At 35.3% G+C, this 13,148-nt stretch overlaps 2 protein-coding genes and 1 non-coding gene across 3 annotated transcripts; 1 reads left to right on the top strand and 2 right to left on the bottom strand.

Moving 5' to 3' along the window:
* The first annotated feature begins 4,623 nt into the window (after positions 1-4,623).
* On the top strand, positions 4,624-5,654 carry LOC129940121 (DNA-directed RNA polymerase II subunit RPB7). Its single transcript, XM_056048371.1, has 5 exons — positions 4,624-4,786; positions 4,843-5,112; positions 5,178-5,228; positions 5,301-5,438; positions 5,500-5,654. The coding sequence occupies exons 1-5, from the start codon at positions 4,775-4,777 to the stop codon at positions 5,548-5,550; spliced, it is 522 nt and encodes a 173-aa protein (XP_055904346.1). The 5' UTR covers positions 4,624-4,774; the 3' UTR covers positions 5,551-5,654.
* A 129-nt stretch (positions 5,655-5,783) lies between these two features.
* Positions 5,784-5,856, bottom strand: Trnav-aac (transfer RNA valine (anticodon AAC)). Its single transcript has one exon. It is a non-coding gene; the product is annotated as a tRNA-Val (tRNA).
* A 4,389-nt stretch (positions 5,857-10,245) lies between these two features.
* LOC129942284 (uncharacterized) lies at positions 10,246-11,709 on the bottom strand. Its single transcript, XM_056051151.1, has 4 exons — positions 11,536-11,709; positions 10,840-11,372; positions 10,552-10,773; positions 10,246-10,433 (listed from the first exon to the last, which is right to left on the bottom strand). Exons 2-4 carry the CDS (start codon positions 11,233-11,235, stop codon positions 10,260-10,262), a joined length of 792 nt encoding a protein of 263 aa, XP_055907126.1. The 5' UTR covers positions 11,236-11,372; positions 11,536-11,709; the 3' UTR covers positions 10,246-10,259.
* Between the last annotated feature and the right edge of the window lie 1,439 nt (positions 11,710-13,148).

Raw genomic sequence — 13,148 nt, 5'->3', positions numbered from 1 at the left:
CAAAACTCACTGACACCTGATGCTAGTCAGTGAATTTTTTTCCGAGTCGATCAGTGAACTGACGCCTTAAAAACTGACTATCACACTACACTGACACATGATTCACTGGCACATAACACTGGCAAGTGGCGTCAGTGAAATTTACATGAAATTGGGTCAGTGAGCAGTTTTGCTATCACACTATACTGGCAGCACTGAATATCAACAGCCGGGGCTGTCAGTTTCTTGTTTTTGTTTATATTATGTTGTCAGTGGTCTTATGTGGACGCATAAATAAATTAAATCAAAAAAAAAATAATATCTTTTTTAAACGGAGGAACACTGTGGCTGCGTTAAAAATGTTGGAAGAAGAATTGTTCGAGATGGCAGAAACTGCAACGATGGTTTATTTGGCGGGGTGTGTATTGGAAAACATCAGCGACGATGATGACGACAGGATAAAGCGCCGACCGCGTAGTGTTTGGCAGAAGAAATGGTTGAAGCGTAGGGAAAAGGAAGGGTTTTGTGCCAAGCTGCTCATGGAATTACGGGAAGAAGAGCCGGATCTATATCGGAATGTAATGCGCATGTCGAGCGAACAGTTTGATTATTTTCTCAGTTTAATGAAGCCACATATTGCAAAAGCCGATACAAAATTCCGGCAAAGCATTTCAGCGGAAGCACGACTCGCACTCACTCAGCGTTACTTGGCCACCGGCGAGAGTTTTAATTCCCTGCGACTGCTTTTCCGCATAGAGCAACCAACTATTTCTGCCATTATTCCAGAAGTCCTCGACGCCATTTACAAGGTTCTTGTCGGTGATTTTTTTAAGGTTTGTTTCAATAATGATTTGTCAATAATTTGGCGACTGGCGATACAAATTGATGAATAATAACTTTCCTTGTCGTTTAAATAGAAGCCTTTTCCAAAAAATGAAGTCGAGAGGGAGGCGGTGGCAAAGCAGTTCTGGGACAAATAGCAGTATCCTCATTGTATTGGTGCTGTGGACGGAAACCATGTGGTTATAAACGCACCACCTAACGCTGGAAGTCTTTATTACAACTACAAAGGTACGCCCGGTGCATTCATCAAAAGATATATTGAAAATGCTTATTATTTACCATTATTACCAATTCCAACGTGGAGATGGACTGCGATGACTGCTGCACATCGGCCGATTCTAAAAACATCAATTCCGAATAATGGGGGTATTTAGCTGTAGCGGTTCCGTCTATAGCACCTTGTCCAGATTTCTTGGTGCGTTGCTTGTTCAAAAAAGCTTTAAAATTGCTTCGTAGATTATCCCACTTGATTTTTGCTTCTTCGACCTTGATCGTGTCGATGTTTAATTCCCTCACGACTTCCCCCCACAAATCACTTTTTATATTTGGGCATTTATTTATGCTCTATTAGACACGTCTCCTGCTCAAATATTCACTTATGGTTCATAGCCCTCTCACGCTTAGCCCGCTTCTTGGCTTTAATGGATGCTTCGGAATCAGCCACGTTATTGCCTCCACTAATTTTATATAAATAAAACCTCCTGCAGAAAACATGCAAATTTCAAAAAAACCTGCCAGTTCACTGACAGGATTTCAACACTGACAGCACATGAAATTACATGGGTTGTCAGTGATGGGACACTGTCAGTGTACTGACGCTCTTCTCAAAAAAGTCTGCCAGTTGTCCCATGTGTCAGTGACTACTTATCACACTTGCCATTTTTCGTGTCAGTTACTGACACAATTTCGGCTTGTCAGTGAACACGTCAGTGCACTGACATACTTCACTGACGTCCCAAAACTGGCTATCACACTACGCGCAACCACACTGACGACTTTGTGACGTAATTTTTACGTCACAGCCTGTCAGTTGTCAGTGAATTCACTGGTAGTGTGATGCTAGCTTAAGTTTTGCTTAAAAAAAGAGAATATTCAATTTTTTGTATTTCTTTGAAACGTCAACCAATTCCATAAAAGATACTCTATATTAAGACCAAAAATCTAGCTGTCAATTTGGTAGGCCTAAAAGCTAAAACTTCAGAATACACGAACACTTCTGATGATAAAATTAATTTAAAAGCTAACATCAATTTTCTAAGAATTTATACAAAATTTATGACAGTGTTTAAAAAATATAGAATTGAGAACTATGAACTTTGAAGTGCTAACCTGTCCTTTTTTGTACAATTATCTTGGAACAACTGGTTTATAAGTGGAAATGCATTGACCTACTAGATATGAAACAACTTTAAGTTCGTGTTATCTATTTCTTAGCACAACTAGCGCTTCTGTAAGTTTAGCGAAAATATGGAGAAACTTTTAAACTTAATTTTGATGGTTAAATGTGAACAACACCTTAACGTTAAGTTTTTTTTCTGCATTTTATTTGACATTTCTCAATTATAAACTTATTTAATCTGAACCATGAATAGATACACAATATATTAAATGAAAATGGTGGCAAGATATGGCAACAGTGGATTAATTTACGAAGAAAATTATTTTCAGTCAATAATCATTTGGTTCGAAAAACCAGTGTGGTTTATTGGTTGAGGCCAGTCAGGCAGGCTCTGTGAATGGTGTTTGCTATCGTGAGTTCATAATGAACTTGTTACTGCCGTATTGGAAGATGTGGATGTGGACGAAATGTGGTTTCAACAGGTAGGTGCCATTTGCCTCACAGCAAACGAAACAATAGAATGGATGGCCGTGCTATCTCACGTGGTTATGATCATGTATTTTGGCACCGTTTGACTTCTCTATTTTGGTTAGTTGAACCATACCAATATAACCACTAAACTTACAAGTGGACAAGCATAACAAGAGGTGAAATCACTTTTAAGTGTTTTTCTTTTTAAACTTGAGATTTTCAATCTGATAGTGCTTTTTACGGAGTTCGTCTTATTGACAGTTGTCAAAATATGAATGCTCTATTAGATTTTTCAATTCATAATTAATACAATTATTCCTTATCAACGTTGGCAAACCGTTTGTTTATGCAGATCAGCCTGAGACGGTTAACTCGTGTCATGATAAACATACGTCCTCAAAGTGAACCCATATTTTTGTTCCAGCAAATTGTGGTTACAACTTGCTCAAGAATCATTTTTAAAATATAATAACAAACCAATATCTTTATAATAAAGATTAATTTTTGACATGTATGGTATTTCTACTTAAAACCACATTCTTGAGAAACAACTTTTAGGAAACATGTAAATTAGTATATTTTTGTTTTATAACGCACAAATTGAAAGTTCCCTAGTCAATGCACAAACTTTCTTCCATTACAGAAATCTTATCATCTAAACTGAAGTCTTTTTCCAGAAGCATTTTAAATACATACAGTCTTATTTAAAAACGCTGTATAGAGCCTACATAAAGTTATGTAATCTCTATAATGCCTCTAAACGCAAAAATACTATTTATAAAACTTATACAAGGTTGCATAGTCCCATAATAAGCTAAACGCGTTTTGAGGTTGAATAGAGCCTACATAAGGAAATTATTGTTATTATTATTTCGTAAATGTCATTTTGATTTCTCTTCTTTTATTTGAAATTAAAATAAAAACAATAATGCCTCTCCAATTTAGCTCGTGAGCCGAAGAAACGAAGAATTTAAACAAAATATAGATTTTCGAAAGAGAATATCACAAAAATAATTGGAATTATTTTGTTATATTTTAGTTGTTATGACAACAAGCTGATTTTATAGACATTTTGGTACTTTTTTTTGATATAAGCATTGTATAACTAAAATTTATAGCAGAATTTTTTATAAATAGGAATTTTCGCAATGTTACATAGAGCCTACATAAATCCTTATTCACTGTATAACTATTCATCTGTTTAGCGAATTCTATTAAATAAGACTGATACTATTCGCTAAACGGATGAATAGTTAAACAGTGAATAAGGATTTATGTAGGCTCTATGTAACGTTGTGGCGAAGAGTTTGAAGACGCATCCTCGTCCTTGGGTTGTCCCGCCAGTAGCCATAGTGAATTCCGGTTTCTTGCTTAACAAAGAGCGTTTGAAACTCTGGGGGATCATAAAAGAATCGCCAGTGTTGCAAATAGTCACCGGGCTTTTATTCTCTACGTTTTTTTGTTGCCATGCAGCTGCCCCAAAGTTTCCTTTTTCTTTCTCTTCTATATTCTGTAAATAAAAAGAAATAATTCTTATTTTGTAAATAAATTGTATAAATAATTTATTTACCACGACCAAATTTATTTCAAAATGAAATATTTGTTTTGACAGCAGCCATTAGCTTTTTTGGTTACATTAATTTGAGCGCCGAATGTTTCGAAAGGTTTGTATTTTTAGTTCGAATTTCAATTGCTACTAGTTTTCGAGATGTTTTATGTAAAACTTGTGGTTTACGAAAACTTGTGGTTAACCAAAAATGTATTTGAAAACTTGAGTTTTCGATGTAGGTTTTCGGCTAAAACCGATTATTTCGCGAAAACCGGGTTTTGGACTTGGTGTGAAAAGCTTATAACATTTTTAGAAACCAAAACCCATGAACAAAGACTTCCGGTGAAATGTGTATAATCCTTAAGCGTTCTTTTTCATCATTGTGATCTAGCATTAATTGCTTCAAATTTGCTTAGCTCGTGAACGTACCTTCTAGTTACAAATTGACAGGTGACAGCCAAAAATAATAAAAATACGCGCATTCTTTGAAAAAGAATATTTATTCCATAATTCGCATAGATATTTGTTTAATTAAATGCAAGTAGTATTTATTATACATTAATCTTAATTTCTACTTAATTCCATCAACAAAAATGTTCTACCACGTAAGTAGCATATCTTGTTTTTGAAAATTGTGTACAATAAACATTTAAATCTTTAGATATCATTAGAACACGAAATCCTCTTGCATCCGCGCTATTTTGGACCACAACTCCTAGAAACAGTCAAGCAAAAGTTATACACCGAAGTAGAAGGAACATGTACTGGCAAATACGGCTTCGTTATTGCAGTAACAACAATCGATCAAATCGGCTCTGGTGTCATTCAACCTGGCCAAGGGTTTGTTGTCTATCCGGTGAAATATAAAGCAATAGTGTTCCGTCCGTTTAAGGGAGAAGTACTCGATGCTGTTGTCAAACAAATTAACAAAGTAAGTTTTCCCTAGTTTTTGCTATTTATGAAAGAAAAAGTACAACAATTTATCATCTTACTCAGGTCGGTATGTTTGCGGAAATCGGTCCTCTATCTTGCTTCATTTCGCATCATGTAAGTTTTCAAGATAATTCAAGCTCAAAAGTATAGAAAACTTATCACAAGCGTTTCCCATATCTCTTTCAGTCCATTCCCGCTGATATGCAATTCTGTCCAAATGGAAATCCTCCTTGTTACAAATCCAAAGATGAAGATGTTGTAATTTCTGGTGAGGATAAAATTCGACTGAAAATCGTGGGAACACGTGTGGACGCCACAGGAATTGTAAGATTTACTAATTTTTATCATTGGGCTGTTTGATTTAAATATGTTTTTATTTTTTAAGTTTGCTATTGGAACTTTGATGGACGATTACCTTGGTTTGGTGTGCAGCTAAGACTTAAGTGATACCTTGCATTTGTGTTTATTTTTTTAGAAAGTGTATTTAATGAAATTAATCAAAAATTAAAGACGAATCTAACCGTAACAAGTAGTATAATACCCTAGAATGTTTCTTAATACTTTTTTCTAAGCTGATTGAGATTTGAGGAGAAAATAGTGAAACTGATAAGTTAAAACCTAAATATATTTGAATAGGTAAGTTAAAAGTAAATTACCCAAAAAAGAATTTGTTTCCGCCCGGGATCGAACCGGGGGCCTTCCGCGTGTTAGGCGGATGTGATAACCACTACACCACGGAAACACATAAATTTCAATAAACGTTTTTACGTCAACAAAATAGTTTTAAAAATCATTGACAAATTTAAGAATTAATGGGGATACATTTATTTCTATTTTCAAGGTCTTTTCCTCTACTTTGTGTGACTTTTTTCAAGGAATATTGAAGATAAACATTTCCTTCAAATATTATATAGGTAAGTGTTTCTTAACGGTTTATACAAAGTAGGCAATTTTGTACTACTTACTTCACACTTTCGTTATTTGTATTTTGGACGATTCACACAAAATCTATAAGTTAAGGCCTGTGTTGTGTTGATGTTTCATCAGAATCCATTTGGTAGTTTGTGCATGGAATTCCAAGAAACATCTATACATACAGTAGGTTTGGTTAGGTTAGGTTAAAGTTGCTGCGGATTCAGAATCCACACACTTAAGCCAAAATAAAAGGCCCATTGTGATACCACATGAATCTAGAGAATTACTTCTTACTAGTCGAACCATTTTGAGCTTTTTATAAAGCGAAGAAGATTTTTGATATCTTTTTTAGGTAGGTCACTGGAATTGTCAAAAGAGTGGTCTCCCAGATAAAGTTTGCGTCGTAGTTAAAGAGCAGGGCAAGTGCAGAGAAGGTGAGAGATTGTTCCTATTCTTCCTCGTCCATACAGCTTCTGCAGAAGTCATTTGAGGCTAGTCTGCTTTGAGATAACAAGTCTTTAGAGCGCTTTAGGTCCAGTAAAGGCCATATGAGTTTTGTGGCTGCGTCTGTTGGTAAATTGTGCCACCTAGAGTTTGTTATCGCAAAAGCTGTTTCTATCAGCATAAGTTTACATGTAGCTTTCGGTATACCTATCTCCTCCCTTTCAGGTGAAATAGGCATGACTGTTCCATTTTTAGCGAGTTCATCGGCTCTACAATTTCCCGTGATGTCTCTGTGGCCCGGCACCCAACATAGGTGAATGTTAAATTGCTGCGCTATCTCCATAAGAGACGATCGACAATCGAGGGCCGTTTGGGATTTAGTTGAGACAGCGTCAAGAGATTTAATAGCAGCCTGGCAGTCAGAGAAGATGCGGATATGAGAAGTTGATATCACGTTTTCTCTTAGCCAGGAGAGAACATCTATGATCGCTAAAATTTCCGCTTGGAGACGCTAAAATGATTAGGGAGGCGGAAGGAGATGCTTAGATTAAGCTTTTCTGAGTACACACCACTACCAACTCCCTCATTTGTCTTGGACCCATCTGTATAAAAATGAATGCTTTTGTCATCCAGGAGTTTTTATCTTCCCATTCATCATGGAATGGAATGGTTACCTGGAAGTTTTGTCCAAATTGGAGTTTTGGAATAGTGTAGTCTGTGTACTTTGGTATAGCACCAAAGAGGTTCAAAATTATGGAGTGCCCCACTTTGTTGTTGGTCCATTGAGATGAGGCGTTAGTCCTATAGCTGTACTAGCTGCCACTTGTTTGCTGAAGATGTCGAGGGGTGTCATATGGAGGAGTGTCTAACGCTGCTGAGGGTGTGGTTCTCAATGCCCCGCTTATGCAGAGACATGCAGTGCGTTGTACTCTGCTGAGTTTGTCGTAGTATGTGACTTTCTAAGGTGTAGTTCACCATACAGCAACCCCTTACATAAGTATTGGACCGATGTGTATAGCCAGAAGGTTATGCGAGGTTAAAAACCCCATTTGCTTCCTATGGCTTTCTTGCAAAGGAAAAGAGCTGCTGTAGCTTTTTTAACTCTTTTCTGAACATTAGATTTCCAGTTGTGGAATCGGGTAAGGTGATTTGTGATAGGTGACAGTCACAATCAACAAATTCGGTCTGTGTAAGGTGATAGTCACCGGTGACAATCACGATTTGGTGACTTTTTCTGGTGACAGCTCTTTAGTTGTCACTTTCATTGGAAATTGAATTTTATTTTTAGTTGCGGAAATTTCAAGACAATATGAATGTGTTTGTGCCTTTGATTTTACATTCTGAAAATGCTGAAAATAAAAATATTAGTCATAATAGAAATGTCCGGCTCTTGAGGATTAACCTACGCAATAAAATAAACATTCTTGATCTTCCAAGTCCAAAGTAAGTACACATATGTGCTATATATGCGGTCAACACACATTCCCCCTATTCTTCGATTAGCCGTGACTTTAAATTTTCTTGGAGGTGGTGGCTACCAAAGGCAAGTTGGCGCTGACTGGTCAGCTCCAATGGGCCAAAGTACTGTTTGTGAGGTTATTTCTTTGACCTTAAAACAAATGGAGAGGAAATTGTGCCCACTTACAATCAAATTTAAGCAACAAAAATGTTCTTCTACGAAAAATATCAAATTCCTGGAGGTAGGATTTTGTTTCTTAGTAAAAATAAACTAATTTTATTACTTGTTTTTTATTTTATTATTTTTTTCCTAGTAATCGGCTGCATTGATGGGAGTCATATTATGATTCTCCGCCCTTCGGAAAATGAGCATTTGTTTTTCTATAGAAAAGGAAGACATAGTGTAAACGCTATGATCGTTAGTCAATTTGTTGATTCATTAATTTTTGTTGCCTAGATCTGCAACGAGAACAGAAAAAATCTGGCAATAAATGTAAAATATGGCGGGAGTGCTCACGACAGCTTTGTATGGAGACAGAGTGCTCAACGAGAAAAGTTAAATGCTGACTATTGTGCAGGCAGAACATCATCGTGGCTACTTGGTACATCAAAATTTATAATTACATAATAATACGGATAGCTTCAGATCGGTTTTTGAATACAACTACTGAAATTGTAACAAACGTCAGTGAATTTCTTTTAAAGTGATACCAAATTCTAAACACAATTTGGTGATCACCTTACACAGACGCAAAAATTAGTTTGATCACTTTTTATGATCACAAAGGTGACAATCAAAAATCACCTTAGCCGATTCCACCCCAGCTTAATTTTTTGTCCAATATCAGACCAATATATTTGACTTCAGTGGTAAAAACTAGTGGTTCACCTTTTTTTGAAGGACGAGGTCTGATTGTTGTGGATTAATACTAAGTCCGTAGTGATCAGCACATTTAGTGAGCATGTTAAGTGCGTTTTGAAGGCGATCTCTCAGTGTATTAGGATGTTCTCCTGTGACGGCGATAGCAACATCATCGGCATACGCAACCACTCTGTAGCCTTCCCTCTCAAGGGATATTAGTAGTTAGTTAACCACTATGTTCCACAGGAGAGGGGACAGAATAACACCTTGCGGAGTGCCTCTACCGACTGACCTTTTCGTACAAAAATCCCCCATCTTAGAGTTGATAATCCTGCTTTTTAGCATTAGATTAATCAACTCACAGATTGAGTATTAGACGTTTAGGGTGGTCATAGCAGAAGTGATCGCGGATGTGTCAACGTTGTTGAAAGCGCCCTCAATATCCAGGAAGGCCACCATAGTATGTTCCTTTTGCTCTAGGTAGTATTCGATAGTTCTTACCAGAGTGTGCAGGGCTGTTTCTTACCTTTGCAGTAAGCATGCTGATACATCTATAGTCTCTTATCAATGCTATTACGTACATGGATATCAATCAATCTATCCAGAGTTTTGAGAATGAATGATGATAGGCTAATAGGTCTTAGATCTTTAGGGTTGACATGCGAGCAATTGTCCTCCTTGCGAATGAAAACTATACATACAAATGTATTTTTGAATCTTTTCTTATCGAAATCTCTCTGGATTGAGGTTTGAACTTTGGATTGACCAATCCAAAACCAAGCAAGTGCATTTGGTGTATTCCAAAGTGAATTGTAGTTGATGAAAAATACCGTGAATTCACACCGGGGAAATCACTGGCTTAGTGGAGTTGCTGATATACTTGTGTACTTTACATTGGTGAAAAATGTGATGAATGTTCACCAAGGAATTCACTTTGCAAAATTGAACTCCTTTTTCATAAATGAATATTGACCAGTGGAAGCCAATGTAACTCATTCACTAATGCAAATTGACCTGGTGAAAAATGTCGTGAATGTGCATAAATGAAGTCAATCATGTTTTTATTATCGACTTATTTTTTACTCATACTTAAATCTTTGGATACAAATATTTAAAAAAACAGTCATGTAAATTTTTATGATTTTATTGAAAAAAATTAAATTAGATGAAAATGAATATTATTGTAAAAAAAAAAACAAAATACATAATTACATAAAAACAAACATAATAAAAATTAAATGTGAGAAGTATGCATTTTTAATCCATCTTCTCTTTTCTTCTCGGCAGCACCCTTTTTAAAATGCAGGTTTTTCATCCTCTTAAAACCTTGTTGGATAGCTTTTCTGTAGATAAGTTTTGTTGTAGGGCCATCTCTTTTCACCGCATCTGAAAAAAAACATGTTAATATAGTTTAAAAAAAAAATTAATTGATAACAACAAGTGGATAATATTAATAAAAATAAATATTATATAAACTTACTATATAAACATGAATTAATGTTTGTCAGCGTTTTAAAAGAATGTTTTCCATTCGTTCCTTCATAATTGAGTTCTATGGCTATCTCTGACGAAATAATATTCTTCAGAGCCTTTTCCAAGCCCCCGCCTGACGAATCGATAATTTTCTTGAAAATATCGGTCTAAGAAAATAAATAGAAATATGTTTTAATTTTAGAAAATATAATCTTTCCAAGTAGGATTATAAATAGATATTATGTATGTATGTATGTATATTTCTTATGAGAAATGCATACTTACGTATTTTTGTGGATCTTCTTCTGCTCGTTTTTCAATTTCGTCCAAATCACTGATTGTTTCAATAGGGAAATTTGTAGATACTTCTTTTGAATTGATAACATCAGCCTTTATTAAGTGTTTGATGTGGGCTGCCAAAGTGCAGATCTCATTTTTTAGCTGCTCCGTGGTGACACACAAACGTTTAATGTCCGCTCTCATTTCGTCCATCATATCTTGTTGATTCTTTAAAAAATGTAAAGCAGATTATATAGAAATTTAATTTAATAAAATAATAATAGCTATAATTACCGTTTTCTTAAAAATCCGCCTTGGCTGCTTTGTGGGTGAAAATTCAATGGAGTCAATTGCCGACTGTTTAGATCCGGAAGCCTTTAGAATTTTTAATAAGTCCTCGGTACAATTCCGTGAAGGATTATGTTTAGTAAACCAATGCTTCAGCTTGTCAGACAATTTATTATTATTTTCACATTGATTTGAAAAGATATGAGAGCTTGTCTGTGGAGCATTGAAACTACTGTTTTCAATCTCACTCTCAATATCACTTTCTAAGTCCCTATTTATGTCTACAGTTTCTAAAGCTGGCGTGCTATTACTAGCAATGGCCTCATTAACTTTCCTATCAAAAATATCCCTTTCTTGCTTTGCCAAGCGTTTTAAATTGCTCCTACTAAAACCAAAACTCATTTTTAAATTTACTTGAACACAAATTCTACCAATTTACCAAAATATTCACTTATTTACACTTATAATTTATTTTCTAAACTCTTTTTAATAACTTTAAGCTTTACTCACTTGTTGACACTATGAACAATGGAATTCAACTGAAAAAATAAATAATAGAAGAAAAGGATTGTATGTAATTGAAACAACGGCGTGTGGCGCACCGCGCGTCGCGCCTAACCTAATTACTGGAAAACCCAAACGCATTTTTTATCTTTTCTGTTTCTCGAAAAAACAACAATTCTTTCAAAAAAAATCACTTACCCCAAACACTGTGCGTTGTTGTTGGAAATAACTTTGTTTCTAAGCAAACCAGGCTGAGGATCGCGAATCGAAGTTTTTATGATATGTAAAAACCCGAACATTGCAATCCTTCAACCATCCGTCGCCATCACCGTCGGTCGTTTTTGTTGGAAATAACTTTGTTTCTCGAAGCAAACCAGGGGGGTCATTCCGTAAAACGATTATCGTTAGACGATAACGTTTCGACAATAGTATCACTTCACGTAAGACAATAATCGTCAAAGCGATATCGTCAAAACGATAGCGTTTGCACGATAGTTAAATAGGTATCGTCTGTCATTAATTTCCAAATTCAACTAAGCAAATTGAAGTCAACATGTTTCGACGTAATTTACTTTTGTTACAAAGTGGAAATGAAAACTCAAAAAAAAAAAAAAACAATTAATACGTTTACGAAGACAATTAAGAGATGAATCAGACCCTCTTTCTGTTCCAACCCATATGTAAGCATTTTATTTTATATACAAACGAAAATATGTACATATTACTTATTGTAAAATAATTTAACAAAATTGTAGTTTTATTCAACGTTTTCGCATTTCAAAAGAGGCCTTTATAATGATACTGGAAACAATAAATTTGCCAGACGGTAGTCGTTCTACATACATACCTTCAATATTAAGATTTGCTATAACTATTGAGACTTTGGGTGGCGCAGGGTACCAATGGTTGACAGGCAACGATTTTGGACTCGCTCTTGCACAAAGAACATTATCAAAAATAGTTTCGGAAACAACAAACATTATGGAAGCCAAGCTATGTCCCCTGTGGATAAAATGGAGTCTATCTGGGAAAAACGAAAAGTCCGAAATAAAGCAATGGTTTTAATTTCAATACCAGGAGGTTAAGTATAGAACGAATATTGACAAAAACCATAAATTGCAAATAGTTATTCATTGAAGATGTACTTTTAGTTGTAGGCTGCATAGATGGCACACATTTTTATTTACAAAGACCACGAGAAGACGAATAAATATTCTTTAACAGGAAGGGAAAACACAGCGTAAATGCAATGGTTGTAAGTAATACTGAAACAACGATATGAAAATCTATTAATCGATTTTGTTTTAAGATTTGTGATCATAAAATGAGAATAATGGCAATTAATGCTAAATACGGTGGATCTGCACACGACTCATTCGTATGGAAACGTTCAAATGAAAGACAGTTTTTCGAAAACACTTTTAATGTACGAGAACATAACTATTGGCTTTTGGGTAAAAAAACAACACTTCATACGTTATAAATAACTCATTATAACCAAAATTTTGTAGGTGATAGTGGATATCCATTAGAACCTTGGTTGCTTTCACCATATAGAAGCTCATCCGATGAAACGAAAAGTCATTTTAATAATGTTCATTCAAAAGCTAGAAATGTAATTGAACGTTGTATCGGTATTTTGAAAGGTAAGCAATATGGGAAATTACAAATTAACTTATTTCAAGACATCAATACACATTTTTGGAATCCTCAGGTCGATGGAGAATTCCTTTGGAAGAAAGAAAGAGTTGCTACGAACTGATAAACATTGCTACCTTTGCAAATGTTTGTGCTGCTCTACATAACATATG

The sequence above is a fragment of the Eupeodes corollae genome, chromosome 1 (assembly GCF_945859685.1).
Source record: "Eupeodes corollae chromosome 1, idEupCoro1.1, whole genome shotgun sequence".
Classification (NCBI taxonomy): domain Eukaryota; kingdom Metazoa; phylum Arthropoda; class Insecta; order Diptera; family Syrphidae; genus Eupeodes; species Eupeodes corollae.
The sequence above is the reverse complement of the archived record's forward strand: the minus strand, read 5'-3'. Positions and strand labels throughout refer to the sequence as shown.